This window comes from Centroberyx gerrardi, chromosome 19, assembly GCF_048128805.1.
Source record: "Centroberyx gerrardi isolate f3 chromosome 19, fCenGer3.hap1.cur.20231027, whole genome shotgun sequence".
Lineage (NCBI taxonomy): Eukaryota > Metazoa > Chordata > Actinopteri > Beryciformes > Berycidae > Centroberyx > Centroberyx gerrardi.
In genome coordinates, this window is record NC_136015.1 from 19,752,278 (window position 1) to 19,775,729 (window position 23,452).

The 23,452-nt window shown below is 44.9% G+C and overlaps 1 protein-coding gene across 6 annotated transcripts in view; it reads left to right on the top strand.

Annotated features, from left to right (window-relative positions):
- Window positions 1-23,452, top strand: part of LOC139913384 (uncharacterized) — a 36,579-nt gene that overhangs the window by 11,293 nt on the left and 1,834 nt on the right. For 4 of the 6 annotated variants that reach the window (XM_078290422.1, XM_078290419.1, XM_071901378.2 and 1 more), the window contains exons 2-16: window positions 4,252-4,461; window positions 6,627-6,695; window positions 8,914-9,077; window positions 9,708-9,816; window positions 11,031-11,135; window positions 15,122-15,241; window positions 16,312-16,463; window positions 17,159-17,298; window positions 17,970-18,244; window positions 18,965-19,307; window positions 19,661-19,841; window positions 21,765-21,869; window positions 21,993-22,043; window positions 22,137-22,191; window positions 22,363-22,605. In XM_078290422.1, coding sequence (XP_078146548.1) covers window positions 4,252-4,461; window positions 6,627-6,695; window positions 8,914-9,077; window positions 9,708-9,816; window positions 11,031-11,135; window positions 15,122-15,241; window positions 16,312-16,463; window positions 17,159-17,298; window positions 17,970-18,244; window positions 18,965-19,307; window positions 19,661-19,841; window positions 21,765-21,869; window positions 21,993-22,043; window positions 22,137-22,191; window positions 22,363-22,605 — 2,322 coding nt within the window. The remainder of the gene's footprint in view (window positions 1-4,251; window positions 4,462-6,626; window positions 6,696-8,913; window positions 9,078-9,707; window positions 9,817-11,030; window positions 11,136-15,121; window positions 15,242-16,311; window positions 16,464-17,158; window positions 17,299-17,969; window positions 18,245-18,964; window positions 19,308-19,660; window positions 19,842-21,764; window positions 21,870-21,992; window positions 22,044-22,136; window positions 22,192-22,362; window positions 22,606-23,452) is intronic. The other 2 variants (XM_078290420.1, XM_078290421.1) reach the window with 2 other exon arrangements.

Consider the following 23,452-nt stretch of genomic DNA (forward strand, 5'->3'; position numbering starts at 1 on the left):
ATCATTGAAAATAGACAAGCTGTTGATGTAAGATGCAAAAAGTGCAATCAAATATTTTTTTCCACAAATAATCAAGACTGGAAATGATGGTTGCTAATTGTGATCATAATATCTAGCAAAACCGTAAGGATAATAATTTTAGCTGTAAAGTAATGCAGCCCTATTTAATACTTTCAAACTACCTCTGTTATCATGAAGAGCCACCCATTCAATCTTTCCTGTCTTTCAGTGTCGTTTTCTTTCTTTCTTTTTTTTTTTCCAAGACTCATTTTCTGCTCTGCTTTGCCCACCTCTGCTAACTGCTCCTCTGTTATAATGTTATTAGAGACTGAAGAAAACACACAACCGCACCCACGCTCTCCATACTTATCATGGTAATAACTAGTTAGGTTCAAATCTGCAGCATAAACCAAACTCAAAAGAGGGATGTCATCTTCTGCCGTAGCCAACCTTCCTTCCTAGCTCTTGGTAATATTTCTATGCAGTTAAACACAGTTGCTGGTGCTCTTATCCACAGCAACTTACAACACAACACTGCGGCCCCTAAACTGTGAGCGGCCTTCCCCTCTGCATCAGATCTGGCCCCTCTGTTGAATCTTTCAAGTCCCAACTCAAAAAAACTCACTTTCTATTCTCTAGCTTTACCTCTGCTTGATTTGTCAGGTGATATCAGAATCAGAATCAGGCTTTATTGGCCAAGTATGCAACACATACAAGGGATTTGACTTCGGTTAAAAGCCCTGGCTCCCGTGTCTTACACCTTCCCTACACATATACTTCTATCCCACGCTAAAACATGTACATACATTCATATGCACGTACAATGACAGCAGAGTTATTAATCTGGCATCAGTGCAGGACGCTGAGTGTGATTGTATAAATAAGTGCAAATGTATGCAGTAGTGCAAAAATAGGTGCGTGTGTCTTGTGTTTTTTTCTGGCAGTGCTATGTTGATGATCTATGTTTAGCGTGATTTTATATATTTATTGGCTTTGTGCATCACTTTGATCAACTTCATTTATTTTCTTAACTGTATAAATAAATTACAATTTTGACTTGTCAATCCATTAGCTGCCGATACCAGGCTAAAATGGAATATCGGTATCGGAGATTTTACCCAAGACTAAAATCTGATACCGAAAGCCATGAGTAACATGTAAGAAATAAAAGCAAACTGTCTTGATTTTATGCATTTGTGGCGCATAGAAGCCTGTATTTCTCAAACAGTGGGAAAAACAAGGATTTTATCTCAATAATTTTGTCCATTGACCCCAAACTAAGGAAGTAAGCCTGCACTGTTCAGTAAAAGTAATGGATCGGATCGGTACTCAGTATTGGCCGATACTGGTATTGTGGCTCCAGAATCATTCATAACTTGGGCTCATTGTGCCTCTAACAACTGTGTAGTCCTTTATAACCCTGTGTGGTAAACTGATCAAACGCAAAAAGTGAGACCCACTTGTAATCTTCTCAAGTAAGGAGTGGCGCTGCGATCCTCTTTCTACCGAATCCTAATCCCTTTCTCATCTTCAGGTAGGAGCGGTGCCATCCTGGCTGAACATGATCTTGCATCTTTTTCGATTCAGTTGATTTGTCATCTCAACAGATGGAGCCTAATTCGCATCCCATTATTCCACTATTAGTATTCTGTGGTGTGGCCTCTGCATTAAGCCTTGGCTGGCTCTTCGTCGAGGTACAGTGGGGGCAGTTGGAGGGAGGCCCAGCGTTAATCTGTGATTTATGTGGTTCGGTGAGCGTTTGGACGGGCCTGAGGAGCGCGTCACGCTCCATCTGCCCATCGTTGGCTGACCGAGAGCCGATCGAGCCTCGAGCCTCTCACCTTCCTACCTCGCCGTCTCTTATCTCCCGGCTCATTATCGCTCCAGCTCTCCGTCTGTTGCCCGGCTCTCTCTGTCTTTATCTCCGCTCCTGCTTTATGTCCCTCCAAGTCCTACGCTCCCTTCTTTTTTTCTCCTCTCTTTCGCTCTGTCATTATGGAAATTGCTAGCTGCACAAGTTTCTCCGCTCTCTCATTCTCCCCCATCTCTCCTTTCTCTATATATCTTCCCTCTCACGCTTCTCTCCACAGGTCATTGTGGAAGTGTGCAATCTGTCTCCTCTCCTCCTCCCTTCTCTCTCACACACTCTTGTTCTCGCCCTCTCCCTCCCTGTCTCCTTCCTGTGTCGTTACGGCTCTGCGCAGTTTTTCTCACTGACTTCTTCTCCAGTGTGGCCATGACAGGCAGAGAGGAGGGAGACGAGCAGCAGCTGAGCAGCCGAGCCCGGCGACACTGTCAGCAGGGCGGCCAAGTGTGAAAGCAAAGTCAGAGCGGGGATTAAAACAGGATGTGTTTTTTTTTTTGCCTTGTTGTGACCTCTTTGTCACTCTCCGTAGGGGTCAAAGGTCAGAAAGCCTGGCCCCATGACAGCGGATCAGCGTGAATGATGCTCATGTCAGGGGATTTTTTTTTTAACAGAATTTGAGATGCTTCGTCCTGCGTCGAACATGATATTGAATGTTTCTGGTCATGTGGTGATGGTGTTGAGCTGGAAGTATTTCTTCACACACACTGACAGTCACACACAGCTGTGTTCCGACACACACACACACACACACACACACATACACACTGCTGTTCACTCATAGCTGTGTCCCACCTCTAGTGTCGTACTTGAGTAACCAGAGGCCTTTTTGTTCCCCACATTGAAATCGAGGGGGGAACTATGGATCAATATATCACAATATCTCAGACATCAGTTGGATTTTGACAAAACTTGGGGGAATGATGCATCTCGCCTCTGCATTGTGGCATTTTCAAAATTAAACTGATTGGCCCAAGAGGGGCGCAACATTGTGTTTTTGTTTGTCCATCATGTGTCACGAGCGACATCTAAGACATTGCTGATCTGATTTGGACGAAACTTGGGGAAATTATGCATCTCACCACTGTGTTCTTGCATTTTGAGAATTACACTGATTACCCCAAAGGAGGCTGTATACATTGTTCGTCAATTCATTTATTTGTTTGTCAATGTGTCACACGCAGTATCTCATACACCACTGATTCGATTTTGACAAAACTTGGGAGAATGATCTCTCCTCTGTGGTTCTGACACTTTCAAAATGACCTTGGTTGGCCCAAGGGAGGCGCTACAATTAGAGGCCAAATCAAAATGACATATTTGTTAGTGATTGGCCCAGAGGGGGGGGTCGTGAGGGACACATGACTTTTTCCTCGTTTTAAATCTATTTATCTTCACATTTTACATGTTAGGCATCAGGCTGATGCTCTTATCCAGAGGGACATACAGTGAGTGAGCAGGTAGGACTTCAGTGTCTCACTCAAGCTCATTTTGACACATGGACACATGGCTGTTGATGGACACTTTGTCTGCTGCAGTCCTTCAGTTACAGGACAGTATACCCACTAGGCCACCCTGGCGCTCCAGTATAGTATTTCTATTTTTTGCTGAGGTTGGCAATTTATCCTTAATTATCCCCATGATAATCATTATGTTAGCATTTCTTCTCTTTAATGAGGCCAGTTGAAACTTTCCAATTACACAACAATCTGCAACAATCTGCACTTTACAATTACACAACAATCTGCAATTTTTGCTTCCCCCACAGGAAAAAGCAATGTGTTTTTTAGCCTCTCTGTGTATTTTACTGTGTTTCTGTTGCTTAGGCTGAACCCCAAAAGATAACTCAGATTTAATGCCCGCTCTGTGCATCTCCCCAACCTGTCATCAGGGTGTCTGATGTGTTTAACGCTCTTGACGGAGAGGCTTGCTCTGCAGCACTGAAAGCTCCGGGGAGGGAGGGGGGAAGTGCAGCGTCTGACTGCTTTCATTCTAGCAGGTTGACTGATGCGTGAATGTGAATTGGATACGAATGAGATGTTAATGATTGATAATGGGGTTTGAGTGCCGGGCTAATGAAGCCAGCGAGGGCTTTCACCTTCTAAGTGAAGGTGTGTCGGCCAGGGAGGTGAGGGGGGGGAAGTCACTGGCCTTTATTTTCATTAGACTAAGTGCCATCTTCGTAACGGACGGCACACTGATGATGACTGACAGGACAGAAAGACTCACATAGGCAGTTGGACCAAAAGCATCAGTCCCAGCATGAAGGAGTGTAGATGTTCAAGATGATTTCATGTTTCACTTAAAAAATAGAATATATCAAGCAAATGTTATTATTGATAATGATATGTTACTGATAGATTGGTCTTCTCCTCTCTGTCTTGCAGCTCTGCCGTTGCCGACAGAGTCCCACACCATCCAGAATGAGGACAAGGGGCTGACGAAGGACCTTCTGACTCCAGACGACTCGGCCGTCACAGACCTCTCTCCCAATACAGAGTCCAAAACAGACGCCTCCTCCAGGACAGACCCCTCCTCCAGGACAGATGCCAGGCCACCCACCCCTGGCACCAGCGCCAGTCCTCAGCCCAAAAAAGGTAGATTCCGAGCTGTTATGTCTTCTTTGTTTGTAGCACCGCTCTGGTTTCTGCAGAGAGAAACAGACATTGATATACATAAGAAATAGATGCCTGTTGTTCCTAAGATGCAGCCTGAAGCCAGTTTTCGTCACTTCTTTCGTTACTACTGTGTTCCTGCTGCCGTTCTGTTGTGGCCTCTTCTTGTCACATTTGGCATTTTGGGTATTTGAGTCAAGAGCGTGTAATCAGCTCCACCAATCAGAAGTCATGTATTAACAAAGAGTCAACCCTGGCTCAGTTGGCGAGGTCCAAGATAGCGGTGTGGCAGTGCACTATGGGTTACTGCCCATTTGCAAGCCATTATTATTATTATTTCATTTAGGCAATGAAACGTGAAACCCCAAATAGGATCAAAACTATTACTGCAGAATAAAAAAAAACATGAACCAAAGCGATTAACTCACTTACTTGTGCTTTTACTGGCATTAGATTTGCATCAGTGTGTGTTGAGTCAGGCCAGCATTCGCCCGCTCTGTCAAAACTTGGCGTCAAAGCAGCGTAAGAAATAAACCAGAGTGTATTTTCTCAGGAGCAATTTTATTGAAGTATGAAATGATACATTTGCATTTGCATGTTGGCAGATAAACCTTCAATTTGTACCTCTAAGATTTTTTTAAATTTCTTTCCCCGCACCGCTGGAAACTGGCAGCAGGCTTTACAGGAGAGGATGGTGCTGCTGTCCATCTGACCAGTTTTGGTTTGTTTTTTTTACGATTTTGGTTGTTGAATTTTTTGTTGACGCAGTGGTTTGTGTGAGGTCGGCATTTTCTCCTACTGCTGGCTGCGTATTGCCAACATTTTCTCTCTTTTTTCTCAACAATTTCTGATCTGCTCCATACTGGAAACAAAAAGGCTCCCATGAATCATCAACTGTGGCCACCTACGGTTCCCGCAGTCACACGCAAATATTACCATAACATGACAACTCATTGAAAAAACTGTGAACAGGGTGTACAGCAAAAACGGGCTCTGCTCATTGTCGCGGGCGGTTTTTTGCCCCCTCGCTTTTAATTTCACAGGGATTTTATAAACTTTCAAGGACATTTTTGCCGCAAGCCCTCATTAATTTCTGACTCTGCTTCAAAGGCAAGTCCCCCTCCTGTCCACTGCACCAAGGGTGAGAGAATGCGGATGGGTTTCAGTGTCCATCATTTGCAATCAGGAGAATTCGTTCAAGACTTTCATATGCTTTTTCTATACATGGAAGTTTCAGTGTATATGGAGTCATTACATTCCCAGTCAGGCAGATGGCAGTGGCTGAGAGCCAAATCGACATTTGCTATGGGGGGGACGGAGTGTATAGGGTGGAGGGAGACTGATGGTGGGGTGGGGGGTGGGGATGGTTGGTGGGGGTGGTGCCGGGTGGTGGTGGGGGGGCAGATGCATTAAGAGGTCTTGTGCCGGGGCAGGACCTGCGGGCCCGTGGGATCTTTCTCTCTCTCGGCACTTCAGAGTGTCTGCAGTCAGATCAGCCAGACTGAAGCGTTTGCCGGCGCACGCAGGAACCCTCTGAAGGTTGGGGAGGGAGGAAATGCAGGTTGCCATGGAGACGGGGCTCCGGTGCTGCAGGGCCCTCTGCGATTGGTTGAGAATACGCGGCATACATATTACATAGCACGAAGAACCACAAAAGGAGACGGGCTCGGCGAGCACCCCGGGGGTCCCGGATTTCAACACTGTACAGCTCAATTATGGCAAATATCAAGGCTGGGACAGATTTGAAAGAACTACATAAATCCTTGTGTTATGCTGTTGCTTTTTTTTCAGAGTGTATCAGGAATCATGCTGGTATACATTGCAGATGAAAAAATATACATCATTGTTACATCTGAGCTACACAACATTGTGAAACGGCCAAGTGAATAGCATTATCAAAGTAGCAGGAGATGGAGCTGCACTGACCGTGAAACTGAATAAATTAATAGAGTAGATTTGAATAAAACCTCCTCGGAAGTCCACATCGGCACTCAAGTGTTAAATATTATGGTGGAATATTTAAAGCCCTGTCTCTTTTATGCAACCGTGAGGTGTTTAGATAAAACCTCTTTGCAGTATTGTTTGATTAAGATAAGAGATTTAACCGAGAGCCTGTTTTCTTTTTCTTTTCTGTTTTTTTCCCACAGATGCGATGAGCTCAGAGCAGCGACAGAAGCTTGCCAAGGAGCGGAGGGAGGAGAGGGCCAAATATATCGGTAAGCCTTCAGGGGCCAGAACCAATACTGCCGTCCTCTCAGGTCTCAATACTGCTTCACTCTTGTGTCAGAAGGCAGTTTTACTCTCAGCGTATTGGTTTTTCTCAGCAAAACTCTGTGTCTGTTAGTGATGCATGAATTTATTGGCACTAACTTGATACATGCAGACCTTCTCTTCTCTTCTATTCTATCTTTAACCTGGTGTCTCCATCTCTGTTACTCTGTCATGGGCATCTGCTCTGACCTGACTGATGGTTATTGACATCTGTTATTGTTTCCCCTTGCATGGCTTCAGAACAGCAAACTCAGCTGCAAGGTAAGGCGCTCCACTAAACAAAACAAAAAACTCTGCAAGCATATGCAGCAGTCATGCCATTTCAAATCTGTAACTTGTGATTTGGAGGCCATTTGTGTTTTTTTGTTTTCCCCCTGGTCCGGCCTAAACAATCGTTTCCTTTCTTCCTTCCATGAATCGGTTATCTTGTTTGTTTGCTTTTCGGTTCGTCATTCGGTGGAACCATATGAGCCCTGGAAACCCTCGGCAGCTTCGCTTTTGAGGCGACATGAGCTCATGTTTACCCTCATGTCATCTCCGAATACATCTTTACTTTATGTTCTTCTTTGTTCCCACCCAGTGTGCATGTCCACGCTCATCCTATTTCTGATACGCTTCGTCTCATAGCTTTGAGTTCGAACTTCTCAGGATCCCAAACACATAAAAGACTCTACCTAGTTTTAAAACACTGGCACAAGCCCTTTTCCCTGTGGGCCAAAGCTCGGGCAGCCAATCAGAGCAGCGCTTGGCGGGCGTTTCCCTGCTGGGACGTCCCGCGGTGCCCAAGGCATTTGGCGTGAAAAATGGGTAGTCATTACCGTGAACCGAGACCGTGCCTCTCAGACAGATTAGATTTAATTACTTCTTTCATTAGCATCATTAATGTGGCCGTGCCACGCCACTGTTTAAGACGAATCCTGCTGCCTCTTATTGATAAGAGCAAAGCTTTGTCCAGCTGCAGCTTCAGTTAGATAAGTTTAGTTTCCTGTAGTCCGTTCCATTCTGCGTGTCATTAAAAGGTACAGTGTCAATCTTTTACATATGGACAATATAATCTATTGAAAGTAGTCGGTAAGTGACGGCATACAACAAGGATACATTCTCTGAAAAGGTAACACTATGAGAAATCTATGAGTATGTGAAAATCCACGCTCACAAGCATTAACCTAATGTATTTTTCAATTCAGCTGAACACAATATAGGCATAATTGGATTCTTTCAGGAAGTGGATTTGTGGAGGAGTGGAGATAGCTTTCTCACTGCAGACGAGGCACAGACTAGTGTGCCTCTTCTGCTCATTAGTGAAGATGAGACGCAGAATACTGAACCAAATACAAGTCTCATCTTTTCCTTGCGATGCTGCAGCATCCTTGCAGAGCTCAGTCCACTGAAAAACCTTTCTAATGCGGTCTTATTCGCAGCAAATAAGCAGAATAATATCAAATGACGTTCCATACCATTCATTTTGTTTGATCCTGCATGAAAACATATAATTTCATGTTGCTCCTAGAATGCCTCATGTAACCTAGATCATCATCCATGCTAACTTTATCATGGTTTAAACTGAATTCAAAGTCTAGCCTGTCCCACCGCTCTATGCTTAACACTTTATTGAAGTAGGCCCACATGGAAACAACTGGAAAACTGGAAATGTAGTGAATCTTCCTCAAGGGAGAGAGCAACACAGCTGCCGTCCAGCAGGTTGGCAGTTTAATTTAAGAGGATTGATTGCCATTTAATTGTTGCTCCGAGAAATGAGCCACAGCAGAGAGTGTGGAGGGAAACTGGCATCTGCTGGAGGGTGCTGTAAAACACGGCGGGGAACTTCTGCTTATTTACTGTTATCACAAGTCAGAAGGGATTATAGTGTAATGAACACAGTGTCTTCCATCTGTTTTTCCCGTTCTGTTTGGGTCTCAGCGGTAGAAATCGTCTGAGCCTTTCAAAAGACCTCAAGTGATTACTCACTGTCATATTTGAAGGAATGTTAATGGCTTCAACCAAGTAGGGAAGAAAGACGCATGGCTTTGCTTACAGAGGCACTAGACACTGAAAGAGAAGGTTTCAGACAGGCATGTGGTCCTCAGTAACCTGCTGTTTTCTTCCCCTCTCTCTCTCCCTGTTTTTTCACTCCTCCTGTCTGTGTGTGTGGTGACGCTGCAGCGGCGAAGAAGGCCCAGTGGCTGGAGAAGGAGGAGAAGGCCCGGCGCCTGAGGGAGAGCCAGCTGGAGGAGCGCAGGAGGAAGCTGGAGGAGCAGCGGCTGAAGGCTGAGAAACGCCGGGCCCTGCTGGAGGAGAAACAGAGACAGAAACTAGAAAAGAACAAGGTGAGGCCGAGGCCAAGAGAGGCTGTCACTCAAAACCAGGCTCAGGGTTAGGTTAGGACACTGTAAGCTGTTTTTAGTGGAAGCGTCCACTAAATGTCACGTGTTATACTGTATGTTCTGTCACATAATGATGGAATATGTAACAGAATTTAGAGATATAAAACATCTTCATCCATTGGTTTACAATAGCACAAATATGATTTTAACCCAAGCCCATCCATAGTTGTTAACACTGATAGTATGTGATCGGTTCTTGTCCAAGTCAACATTGTCAGTGTTAATTTAACTCTGAGAGTGTAAAAATCAATACTATGCCAGTGTTTATTTAAATCCACATCCATCAGAGTTAATTTGTGTAGTGTGGATTGGGTCCGATCTTGACAGTCAATCATGATGCCAAGTCGTGGCTGTAATCAGCCTAAAAATCATGTACAGAACAAATTTTCCAGTCTTCATGAATTCAGATTTTTCAGTTACAATTATTCTGAGTTGATTGGAGAGTTGTTTTCTCACTCACAGAGCTGCATTTGGCTCTGGGACGGCTGTTCAAAACCATCTAAGAGTTAAATGAACTCTGGTGGGTGTGGACTTTAACACTGACAGTTTCTCTGTGTGTTCCTCCCCATGCAGGAGAGATATGAGGCAGCTATCAAGAGGTCGACAAAGAAGTCGTGGGCCGAGATCCGCCAGCAGAGATGGTCCTGGGCCGGCGGACTCAACCAGACCTCGCGCAGGGAAAGTGAGTTGCAGTGAAGCCACACCTACATAGAACCCAGTAGAGGCCGAATAGAATGAGATAGACACGAAATCTGTCCAAACCCCACAGTTAATACACTTACTGAGCAACACAGTACATTATGTGACTCACTGGTCCAAATGATGCAATTCAAGGAAATAGCTGAGCTTCTTCTTAAGGGTTTGTTGTCATAAGGGTGGGGTACCAGAGGCAGATGACCTACTCAGGAATTTATGTTTTTACCCCTAGTTTTACCCTTAGTTCCTCAGTGAATGTGATACTATTTACTTACGCTGGGCAAATATTGGTTTTGAGTACGACTATTAATGTAGTTTAGGCTTACAAAAAAGAAAAAAAAACCTTGCCGAGAGGTGCTGGTAACGACAAGAAAAACATCAAAGGAACCAAAAGATATCATGTATCGTGATGACGCCAGAAGTGAAACACGTAGCTCATTATAATCTTAAAATAAAAAGGATCCTTTTGCACCAAGTCTGTCGTCCTGGGTCTTGAGTGTGCAGTTACAGGCATAAATATGAGGCATTTTTTGGTTCCTTTGATAGTTTAAGCTTATTTTAAATACTAATTTTTCAGGGGAACAAGGTAGCTGTCGTGTGCTTGTTTCATTAGATTAGCAGTGTGAACAGAAAGGTGCTGAGTTCTTCGGAGAGCTGTGAGTTCGTCCCTCTGTCCCGTCCCGGCCGCAGAGTGACACAAGCTTGTGACGGGACGCCTCTTTTGACACTGTGACACTGAGGTCAACAAGTCTACAAAGTGTGAATGATGCTGAATGTGTGCGAGAGTGTTGGTCTGGGTAATCTCCTTTCAGCAGAAACAGTAGTGGACCCATTCATAAAACTCTAGTTATTCGAACTGACTGTGTTTTCTAACGATACCACACCCTTCCTGTACTTTCCTCAAATCCCCCCCACCTCACCTCTCCCAGTGTGAATTCAGATTAATCCACCTTTAAATCCAGTTTGTCTTCAGAAAACGGTGAGTTCCTGCTCTCCTCCAGGCCGCTCTTTCTTTGTCAGCTGCCCCGACCCCAGAGAGAGAGAGTCGGGTTTTCTCAGCTCAGCGAGGCAGGCGGTTCCTCGTCCTCGCCCCCCCCACCCCCACTCCCTCTTCCTCTTCCTCCTCCTCCTCCGCCTCCTCCTCCTCCCCCCCGGCCGCCTTGTGAACAGTTGTTGTCTGTTGCGTTCTCTCCGGTGCAGGCAGATGCTCGGCCTCCACGGTCAACTTGCCGAGACAGGTGGACCCTGTCATTAACAACAGGCTGTCCAAGTCCTCTGCCACGCTCTGGAACTCCCCCAACAGAAGTAAGGACGACCCGGCGTCAATGTCCACCAGGCCTCCTCCTCTTCCTACTCCCTCCCTCCCTCCCTCCCTCCTCTCCATCCCCCTACCCCCCTCCCTTCCTCTCAAACCCCTCACCCTAATCTGGTTTTTGGTTTTCTTTTACTATAACTGTCGTTTCTGGTGGCCTGCCTGCCTGCCTGTGCTTGGTGACTGGTCATTTACCACCTACTCCCCCCTCTCTCACGCTCTCGGTCTCGTAAATGCATCGTGGTTTTTATTTTTTTTTAATTTGGTTTCAGTTGGTGGTTGTTACTGTTGATTTTGACGTCCTCTATGCATTTTTGATCAGCTCCCCCCCCCTCCTCCACTCCTGTCATCACTGAGCCATCTTTTGTGATGATTTGGTTCTTGTGTTTCATAGGTTTATAAGTTCTCTGTCACATCTTGTCACGACGCCATCTTTTCCCCACCATGTTTGGTTGTCCCCCTCCACTTTACTGTTGGTGGTGTGGTGTGTTGGTGGTGGTGGTGGTGGGTATTATAGTGTGACTGTGGCTAATGAATTGATTACTCATAAAGGCTAAGAAGTAGAGTAGCTAAATATACATGTGTTATAAGTATTATATCATATTATTTTGTTTTTATGCATTATTTCATGTAATTGTGCAGCCAAGTGCCATTGAGATTAAGCCTCTCTTGCATGGTTGGATGGTAGAAATCTAAATTTGACTTGCTAATATTCGAACATAACACCTGATCTATAGCTCATCTCATCACGTTCCTGAGTTGCTACATTCACATAAAGCAGCGCTGTGTTCATCTCAGATTCGTCACGCCTCATAACACGTCTCATCACAGACCGAATCACCCACAGTGCAATCAGCAGTTCGACTCTCAGATGATCCTCCACCGCCACAGTAGCGATTCAAATTTTGTGCTCGGTCATCGGTAATGCAGATCCTCTGGTACTGGCGCAGGAAGGGAACGTCCTCAGCAGAGCGATGTCTCTCCAGAACCCTGTTTTTTATTTAGGATCAAATCAATATATTATCTAGTGTTTCTGGCCTTGGGAGATGTACTGCATGTACCAATAAATGTACCAGTAAAAGTCGGGGGTTGGGGGTATAGATCCAGGCTTCAGGTGAACAGTAGATCACCAGGCAGCAGCTCAGCACAGCGTCGTCTTGCCGCATTGGAGGAGGAGGGGGGGGAAAAAGAATCACTGTTGCCTAGCAACAGGAGGTAGTTGGGTTATCAGTTAGTCATAAAACACGTTGTGAATATCATCTGTCCAAAATACAGCAAAGGTGACCGCGTGTGCTATTACATAACATAGCCCAGTCTGTGATACGAGGAGTGTTTTTCAGTCTGTAGTCTTATAATACCGATATATGGCCAAAATAATGGGAACACCAGTTTGACATAAAACATCAAAGAGATGTCACATGTTTGATAACCTGCACCCCTTGTTCTTAATCTGATTATCTGCGCTGTTTTGTGACTTTCAATTCATGTGCAACTTTTGGATTATTTGGCTCGGTTTTTGGATGAGCATGACAATTAATCATAATTGACTGGTAATCAATAAATTTAGCCAGTAAGTGTATTTACCCACAAAGGAATGCGTAGTACAACGAAACTTACACCTCATGTGATTCCTGGTGATTGACGATTCTTCATAACAGTGCTGTTATGATTGCACTATTGTCATATGTTTGTATGTATGTGTGTTTGTTGGTGTCATGCATACCTTTGTGTATGTATTCAGCCGAGTAACACTAGAATTATACTTTATTAAGGGCGCATTGAAACTTTGCTGGGCATGCTGTCAGTTTAAGTTTTTGCTCTGAAAGAAAGAAGGTAAACCACAAACTGGATTACCTGTCCTAGTTCAGGAGGTCTCATTTTGAGTTGGTGCAGCAAAAAAAGGCATTTTATTTTAAGGCTTTTTATAGAACTATACTGGTCTGCCCATTCCTTTGTCTTTTGTCCCATGCGCAATTGTGTGTATTGTGTTGTATTTTACTGCCAACTAAGCCTTTTTGAAGGACTAGGACAGAACAATGAAAGAATTTGAGAAGGAACAAAGCTCATATGAAGCTGCTCAGTGAGATGCTGCCAATGCCTCGAATAGGAAACTCAACAATATGAAGGCTCCAGTCACAGAGTGCAGTTTGCTTGAAGGAAAATGTCCATTAAAGGAGCCTTCGCACTTTTTAGCCCCAGCTTTCAAGTCAAGCAATTGGACTCCAGAAAATGCTGCACTGCGGTGTGTCTAGCCTATATTCCAGCTAATGTTGGAGAAGTTTGAACTCTCCTCTGTATGATATTCCTTGTGAAGAGTCTCAAAGTCCGGGCTCTCACACTGCATCATTTATTTCTATCTGTCTCTTTCTCTCTGTGTCCCCTTTAGGGTGTTACAGTATTGGTCTGGTGCTTTATCAAAAGCCTTTTGATATATAGACTCTCACATATATATTTGGATAGGTGGGGACCTCCAACTCAAAAACAACTTTAATCTCTGACATTTGCTCCACTTATGGCCGTTCATGAGAGAGTGTTGTTTGTTTTTTTCCACCCCTCATTACAATGCATCTGATACATCTTGCTGTTGTGGGACGTCATATGTGCTGAGTCTTCATCATATGACACACAGTGACAGTAAACACTATTAGATACGCAGCATACGGCAGCAGAATGTGTTGAGGGAATAGGAGTGTGCCTTGCTTGTAGCATCCCAGCATAGGATGGATGGCACTAATGCTGAACTCACAGGCCTTTGCATTGCATTGGGTTTGATTGGGATTGAATAGACAGTCACTGGCTTTTGGGTGATTTTGTGTTTTTGAATGGTAAGTGAAGAGAATGAGTCTAACCTGGGTTTGCTCTCTTGTGTGATGCTGAAGTTGTCTAATGTCTGGTATGTAATGTACATGAAGTGTAGGTGATGCTGCGCAGTCCAGTCAATCCATCTTGTACGACTGGAGTGAAGTGTGTCTGTCCCAGTCCCAGTGTCTGATGGCCAGATTGGAGTTTTAGTTACACAAACATTTCTCGGAGGCAGAAATAATCTCATTGGTTGAGTTAAACCTCAATGGGCGGAGCCAAATAACAGGTTCTAGGCATAGACTATCCTTTAGCTATCTAGGTAAACTAGTTAGCTAGCTGCTGACCTTCCAACATCATGAATGCCATGGTCATTAATGAATGAAAACAGAAGTCATTGCCATTTTATATTTTTTATTTACATTTTGACCCTTTTCGCCAGTCAGGTTTGCCAGTTAGCTAACTTGCGCTCTGAGAAACTGTGGTTATTTGGCTCCGCCCACTGAGGTTTAACTCAACCAATAAGATTTCTGCACTGCATTCAGTGCCTTCAGCATTGCAGTCACAATAAACAAACATGGATGTCCTGAAAATGATGATGTGGATTTGGCTGCTTTCTTGCTTTTAAAACGGTATGATGGTTAGTCTGGCTACTACAACCGTGTGATAAAGGTGTGTATAAAATGTGTTTATAAGTGTTTTCTTACCAGTGACTGACAAACCTTGTTTTTTTCTGCCATGCTGAGAAGGTTAAAGACATTGTGTCATCATAACTCGGAAAATCGGGCAGTAAAATTTTCTCCCGCTTTCCGACTTCATCGTCCAACTTGGAATAGCGTTCATGTGAAACTTCCAAGTAGGAAATCTGTTTTTCTGATCCATCTGATAGCATGTGAATGAAGGGTGAAACTCCAATCTGCGTCTGATGGAGGCAGAGCCAGCCTGTTCAGATTGTGTGTGTGGGGGATGAGAGGATGTGCTGCAGTGTCGTCAGTGAGGAGCAGCGTACCTCCTTCAGTCTTGAGTGTGTGGATGTGTGTGAATGATGGTATGAGGGCATCTGTGAGTGGGATTTCTGTGTGTAAGAGCAGTATCTATATTGATGTGCACGTGTGTGAGTGTGTGTGGGCACATGGCGTATGCGGAGCGAGCTGATCCTGACAGCGCCCTCTTGTGTCAGCCCGCAGCCTGCGCCTGAGCCCCTGGGAGAGCAGGATCGTGGAGCGGCTCATGACCCCGACGCTGTCCTTCCTGGCCCGCAGCCGCAGCGCCGCCACCCTCCTCAACAACAGCGACTCTCGTGAGTGTTTTTCCGTTGTGCGTCTCCTCCCTCTTCTGCACTTCACTGTACTAACAGCAGTGTGCAGGGATGGTGAAATGATCTGTTTGGTTCCCTTTTATACTCTCGTTGTCAAGGGGAAATAGAGTTGGTTTGGCCCATAACTTACTAAATAATAGAAAACTCACTCACTCATCGCATTGTCTCTCTCTCTCTCTCTCTCTCTCTCTCTCTCTCTCTCTCTCTCTCTCTCTCAATTTTTTTTTTCCAATTTCAATCAGCTTTATTGACATGACAAGTAATACTTATGTTGCCAAAGCTTACATAAATAATGGTGACAAAAATTAATAATCACAAGCAAACAATGATTGTAAACGAATGCAGATCAAACTGATTATGTAACATAAAATGCAAAGAGAGATTCACATTAATTATCATCTCTCTCTCTCTCTCTCTCTCTCTCTCTCTCTCTCTCTCCCTCCCTCTTCATCTATAACCCAGTAGTGAATTTTTAATTGAACAATTAATCCCTGAGGGCAAATTGAATAATTACTGCAGCAATGAGATACTAAAGGTACTAAAGGATGAGAATAAAAAGATAATTAAGGATGTAAATAAAACAATAACACTTAACAAAAAACAAGCAAACAGTACTATAAGACAGTGGTTCTCAACCTGGGGGTCGAGATCATTTTGGGGGGTTGTGAGATGATTTATGGGATTGGGAAAAAATATATTTCTACTATACAGATTTATTATCATGTCTATTTTTTCAGATTTTTCTCAAATTTTTGCCTTTTTTCATGCGAAATAGTGGATACTGGATAACCTCCTCTGATAATGAATCAAATAAAATAACCTCAAAAGGGAAAATCATCATTTGTTTTAAGGGGTCACGAGCCAAAAAGGTTGAGTACCACTGCTTTAAGATCGAACCCGTCAGTCATCGTTAAAGTATCTGTCAGCTAGATTGACCCGGTGTATCGTAGCATGTAGCATCTTGTGCCTGGTGTGTGTGTGTGTGGAGGCCCTGACCTCGGCCCCCGCTGCCGCTCTCTCTGCATGTGTGTGTGTGTCTTCATGCGGCTCAGACTCTCACCACTGCTCCCGTTCAGCCTCTGCCAGCCCGCTGACCGCCTGCTCCCATCACCACCCGCACCAGAACGCCGCCGAGCGCTGGAGGGTGTCCTCCGCCAGCACGCCCGACATCACCCAGCGCCAGCGCCGACGGAACTCCACGCCGGTACGCACACACACACACACACACACACACACACACACACACACACGTACATACACACATTCAGTGACAGTAACACATAAGCACACAAACCTAGTGGAAATCTATATACTGTTTGTGCTTCGGTAAGATTTGACATTTTGATGTGGTGATTAAGGTTTGACTGATATGGGTTTTTGAAGGCTGATATAGATACCAATATTTTTAGACTGAAGAAAAGAAAGTAGACAATATTTTTGTGCTCACATTCAATATCTTACCCTAACCCTTAATTTGACCGTATTCGTGCCAAAGAAATCCAAGTACTCAGAGTTTCCCTGAAACAACATTTAGACCATCATGGGACACTAAAACTCTCCATTGAAACCCAGACTGATGACTGATGACACCCTCTTAAAAGCAGGGTGACCCACCACATATATTCAATGGTAGGGGAAACTCTGGGATACATTCGGCCTTTAAATGAATAAAAAGCATAATTTACCAATTAAATGATTATATGAGCTGTGCAAAGAAAATAAAATGTGATTTAAACTTTTACAGACTACTTTTATGTAGCTGTGGTCAGGGAGGAGCCTCCATCATATCTGCAGTGGACGACACTGACCGGCCATTATCCGATAAAAGGCCAATATTGAAGGTATATCGGCAAACCCTGCTGGTGATAACTGGTTATTTGTCTCGCCTCTTTCCCAAAGATGGAGAAAAAGAAGAAAGAGAAAAAAGACAAGGAGCGGGAGAACGAAAAAGAGAAGAACGCTCTCTCAAAAGAGAAGGTGCAGAAGAAGAAACAGACGACACCCACCAACACGACCCCGAGGTCCAGGCCAGAGACCAGGTATCGACTGGAGGGATTGTACAGTCTGCCTTGTGTGGGGAAAAAGAAACCAGTCCTGTAGATCGCTATATCCCATAGTTGCTCATTTTTAATGGGAAAGTTTGTTAAACCAAATGTTGCATGGCCCAACATTGTTTTTGTCCTGTAATTCAGCCTCCAGCAGATATAGAAAAAGGGAGAGACAGAGAGAGAGGGAGAGAGAGAGAGAGGAAGATCATGAGTCGTGGTTTCTCCCTGGAGCAGGTTAATGTCTGACAGATGGTCCTAGGTGCAATAAACTAACAACACTAAAAGAGACGCTGCTGGACACCGTTCAGTCTCCAGCTCTGGGCCAGCCTGCCAAGAGCGAAGTCTCAGACAGACTGTGAGCGAAGTCTCAGACAGAATGGGGTTTCCCTGACTGATGCACAGGAAAAGAAAAAAGAAAAAGACAGCTCCCTCCTCTCCTCTCATGTTTCACCTCCCCAGAGCCGAGGGATCGTGGGATCGAATGTGGAGGTTCAGTGCGAGTTGCTCATATCTTCTGCTTGACCTAGTTATGGAACCTTACATACTGTGAACCTCGTTACTTTTTCCCCGCAGTGCTATGAAATCTCATCTCCTCCGCTTCCATCTCGCTTCTCTTTCACTCTTTCTCCTCCTCACATTTCATTTCTTCTCGTCTCCATCAGCACTCCAAAGCCCAGAAACAGACCCCCGTCGCCCGCGGCCCCCAAAAGCCGGCCCTTGTCCCCCTGCGTGCCAGCAGCAGCAGCAGCAGCAGCAGCAGCAGCAGCGGCCGCCGCCTCCAAGACCCCGTCGGGCAAGAAGACCCCTCCTCCTGGCAGCAAGACCCGGCCCAAACGGGCCCAGACCCCCGCCAGAGTACAGCCGCAGACGGTCACTGCGGTCACCGTGGAAACCAACAGCGAACCCCAGCAGCCTGACACTCCTGAGGAGACAAAGAGTGAGTATAGTTACCATGGGGACCGTTTCCAAGCTTCAAGGTGACTTAGAGGTTTTGGCCGACGTTCATATTGCCACAGTAAATTCAGTTTATAAACGCACGATTATTGCAGAGTGTGTGATTTGAACAGGCTTCTCTCCGATATATGTGTTGGATGAACTAGGTTTTCATAATGAGCTGTTTTGACTGTAGATTGTTAATATTTTATAATGAAAATATAATGTTGAATCATAGCCAGGTGATGAATTATTTAAAAGTTGTCATCAGATTTTCATTTACAGAGGCTATTTGGTGGAAAGTAGCTTACGGTTCAGGGTTCCAACGGGTCTGGAAAATCCCTGAAAGTTTGTGGATTTCAAAGAAAAATAAAATAAGGCTGTAAAGGTTTTTGAAAATTAATGGATGGCCTTGAAAGTTCTTGATTTTTATTAAAATATAGCCCCCAAATTCATCAGTATGCCTCGCCTCTCCCTGTTCTAGGAACAGTTTTTGACTGTAGATTGTTAATATTTTATAATGAAAATATAATGTTGAATCATAGCCAGGTGATAAATTATTAAAAAACTGTATCAGGGGGTCTCTGGTGATTTCCCTTCACCTCAAGTTTGGATATGTTTTATAAGCATGTTCTGGGTAAACCAAACCTTTGGTTCATTATTATTGGGGCTTTAGAAACAGATTCATCTCCTCTCCTTTGTCTTCTCTCTTCCTCACCAACAGACTCCAGTAATGTTCCTGCCATTGTGGTGTGCTCTGCCCCGGTTACACCGCCCTCTCTAAGCCTGCCGGTTGTAGCGGCAGCCTCCCCCGCTGTGCGGAGTCTAGAGCCGGCTGCCTCAGCTGCCTCTCCTGCACCGGCTGTTACTCCTGCGAACGCCGCTTCTCCCACTACGCCCACCGCTGCCGCCGCCGCCGCCGCTCCAGCTGCGCCGGCCGGCAGGCCGTCGGCCGGCACCAACGACCCGGAGGAGGCTGCCCGGGTGCTGGCGGAGAAACGCAGACAAGCCAGAGAGCAGCGGGAGAGAGAGGAGCAGGAGCGGCTGGAGCAGGAGCACAGGAACAGGTCGGTCTGCACGGCAAGATCAATGCCAGTCTGTGAAACTTCATATAATGTTATGTAATGTCGACAAACAACATCCAAAATGTGAGCTTACAGGACTGTGAACAGTGTATGAGATTAACTTTTTGGCCCACCTGACTAGTGAACTAAAGAAAACTATTTTTTACCAGCCCAAAACATTTATAGACATTTTTCATTGTAATAAACTACCAGTCAAAAGTTTCGACACACGCATTTTTCTTTATTTTTACTTTTTTTCACATTTTAGATTAATAGCAAAGACATCAAAAGTATGAAATAACACAAATGGAATTATGCAGTGACCAAAAAATTGTGTACTCACGTCCTCATTGTAGGATCCTGCGTGAGGAGGCGATGGTGCGGGAGGCGGAGGAGAGGAAGCGCAGAGAGGAGGAGGCGCGGCTCATGGCTGAGCAGCAGCGTCTGCGGGACGAGGCCCAGCGGGTTCAGGAGGAGAAGGAGGCGCAGGAGAGAGCCAAGGCCGAGCAGGAGGAGAACGACAGGCTGCAGAGACAGGTGAGGGCCCACAGAGGTTCATTTGGTGGAAAGTGTCTTCCAGTGCAACCATCTTCAGCATGGACCAGGGTTCCCACAGGCCATGAAAATGCCTGAAAGTTTGTGGATTTCAAAGAAAAATAAAATATAGCTTTTTAAAATTAATGGATGGCCTTGAAAGTACTTGATTTTATATTAAAATATGCCACCCAAATTCATCAGTATGCCTCAGCTCAATGAACCTCTCTCCGGTCTAGGAGCAACACTCATGATGGATATTTGCTTTGACAGAGCAGCGGTTTTAAAATGAATGATTCCACCCTGATTTTTTGATTTGACAAGATCATGAGTTAAACATGAGGCTTCTATAATGTCTAATTTTGTGCAGTGTCATGCCTCACCCCAAGAACATCTGAAGGTAGAGTGACTGGGAAGGGCCAGTATTTATAGTTTCATGAACTGAAACGTCTGCTGTTTTTCACCACATCACCTAATAAATAAATGAAGACATTTCTGCATTGATCTCAGCATACTGAGTGTTGTTTGAGGCTGTTTGGCCCTGCAGGTTGCTCTACCTTTAGATGTTCTTGCTCCTTTTCAACTGGTAAGGTAACAAGGTAACTTTTGATGTTTGGATTGTTTGAGGTGCAGTTTAAGAATTTCCAGTGTCATGTCTTACCCCAAAACATGCCAAATTTGAGTGCTTGAATTTCACCAAACAAGACCTTAAAAGCCATTGAAAAGTCTTTGGATTTAGTGTCCAAATGACTGTGGGAACCCTGGTGGATCTTCCCCAGTGGGAATCAAACCCTTAACCCTGTCCTAAACTCCCTGTGTTACCAGGCCAAGATAATTATCAGTGCAGCAATGAATCAGTCCTTGTTAATGGTAAATACTGTACCGCCCTATAATTTTCCATTAACCAACATGAATCCCTGTGATCCCCACATGTGGTAAACCCATGTACCATCTGGGCAGATTAATGCATAGCAGGGTAAACGCGCTGTCAGAGGGGGAATACGTGTGTTTGTGAATCTGAACATCAGTCTGACCGTCTCACCCCCTGACTGTCTGGCGTGCGGGCAGATTAATGCAGGAGAATATAGTGCTGTCATGGAGGATGTGTGTCATGCGTGAGTCCTGACAGTCACAGGCCCCTTGTCTGTCCGGGCAGATGCCAGCTGGTGACCTCCATAATGGTGTTAGCCCGGCGATGAGCAGGGGCTGAGAGAGCCATTGTGGCTGGGCAGATAGTGCCGGCTCTGTCTGGCGGGCCGAGCGCTGCAGCGGGCCGACGGTCGGCCGCGCCGCGCCTGGAGCGCCGAGCCGGGCTTCACTCCCCTTCTCTCCCCTTCTCCCCCTCAATCGGCCCGTTGTTCCGCCCCGACAGCTCAAGAATAGCGGGGGCATCGTATTTTTATCTCTCAGTTTAATTGAAGTATTGTGTTCTTGGCATTGAAAAGGAACTGAAAAAACTAGATATGACCATTTAGATGTGCGTCCTTAAAATTAAAAGTAGTATTTTCACTCAAGTCAGTGCACTGTAGTTAATTGGTGGATCTCCAGACTGTAAAGACAGCAGGCTGTAATTGTTTCAGCCATGACAGATGTGGTTTATGTTTATATCATAATTTTGTTTTCATTGCTTTCTTGATCACATCTGTGTGGTTGCTGCTGAGTCTAAATACCCAGTGAGGCATGTAATGCAGTTACTCAGGATGATATCAACTCTGCCTGAAGCCTGCAGACCAGACCGGGCATGTGCTTCCCCCTGGTGGTTACTTTGTGAACTGACTCATTACACACAAAATGACCTTTTACGCTGTACTTTTCCATCATTGCTGGACTTTTCCATCAGCTGTAATAGAAACCAGAATTATTTCTGATGTAGTTTTTTTGTTTGCTACATATTAAAGATTTTGTTTTTTTTTGTTGTTGTTTCAGAGGGAGGAGGCCGAAGCCAAGGCCCGCGAAGAGGCGGAGCGTCAGCGCATAGAGAGGGAGAAACACTTCCAGAAGGAAGAGCAGGAGCGACTGGAGAGGAAGAGGGTAAGGGGGGAAAGAAAGAGGAGATGAAACAGAGACAGTGAGGGAATGTAGTAATCTTCAGACAGATCACTCATGGGCTCAAACATGCAGCTAACTGAAGTCTCCTTCTATTGAACCACACAGCGCCTGGAGGAGATCATGAAGAGGACCAGGAAGAGCGACGCAGGAGAAAAGGTTGGTGTGATTCCTTTCAGATAAGCTTGGAGAAACTCAACTTCCTCTTGTTTCACTGCAATAACAACAGTGTTTTGTTCTTCATACTCACAGAAGGATGTCAAGGCCTCTCCGCAGGTCAATGGGAAGGACACAGAGATCAATAAGGGTAACTTTCTTGTCTCATGATAATCTGCTTTTGCCTCAGATAATATAGTGTTTCTGACTTCAAAACAGTCAAGTTGCTATTCCCAAAAATACTTTATCCTCTACACTTTTAGGGAAAAAAATAAATTCATTAATTCAATCATTCATTCATTCATATATCTTCTTCCTACAGCACCTGGAGGCCTGCAGAGCCCTCGGGAGCCAATGAATAATGGCGCAGCGGTCCTCAGCCAATCACAAGCTGTGTCCGGCCCTGTTGTAAACGGCGTCCAGCAAACCACGCACCAGAACGGCCTCTCAGCCAACGGCGAGGCGGCTGACTTCGAGGGGCGAGTCAGCGATCCGATCCTGGCCTTCGAGGGAGGAGAGCCCTTCCTGATGAAAACAGGCCCCATGAAGCCTCAGCATGTCGCAGGTACAGGAGCTAGATAGATCATGGACCACAATACAGTCGTGTAATATGTTAGTCTTCTTCTGTCGTCTTGATGTAGCTGAAATAATCACTAAAAGAACTTGAATTGGACATATATTGGATTTACCAGATCAGGCTCCAAATTTCACCCATTGCTCCAAGCTTGGGACTGCTAGCTGTAGCTTCTATGAAGAACTCTATTAAAGAGAATAAGTGTCCAAAATTGGAAGTAGGATTTGAGTTGAGTAGGAGTTGAGTTTAGAGGCCCCCTGTTTCATGCCAAGAACCCCACAACCAGATGACCACAGATAATGCAGCCACCAATCAGTAACAAGATTCATCATTACTCCCAAGTTTCATCAAAATCAGACTGGTGGTGCAGCAGTTATGGCTTTTCAGACTTTGAAATTTTGACCTTTAATCATAGCGCCCTCATCAGGCCAATCATTGCATTTCTTTAAATGCCAGAACACCGTACCAAAATCTGTCATCTCTCCATGTTTTGTCAAAATTGGACCAGTGGTGTCTGAGAGTTTTGACTTTTAATTACAGTGTAATTTGTGAAGAAATGTTGGTTTTGTGTAGGAAGTCTCAGTCAGACTTATGGTGTAGGAGTGCTGGCCTTTCCAAGTTTCAAATTTTGACCTTCAATTATAGCGCCCCCATCGGGCCGGTCAGCCACCCCTCATTTCTTTTCTTGGGGGACAATTATTTGCAAAACAACGTTCTTCATATATCCCTATAAGACAATTCCTAAACCGGTGTATCATCCAGAGAACGGCACATTTTATGTGGAATAGTAACTGGATCTCTTTAAAATGAATTTCACCTAACAAAGACAAACCATCTC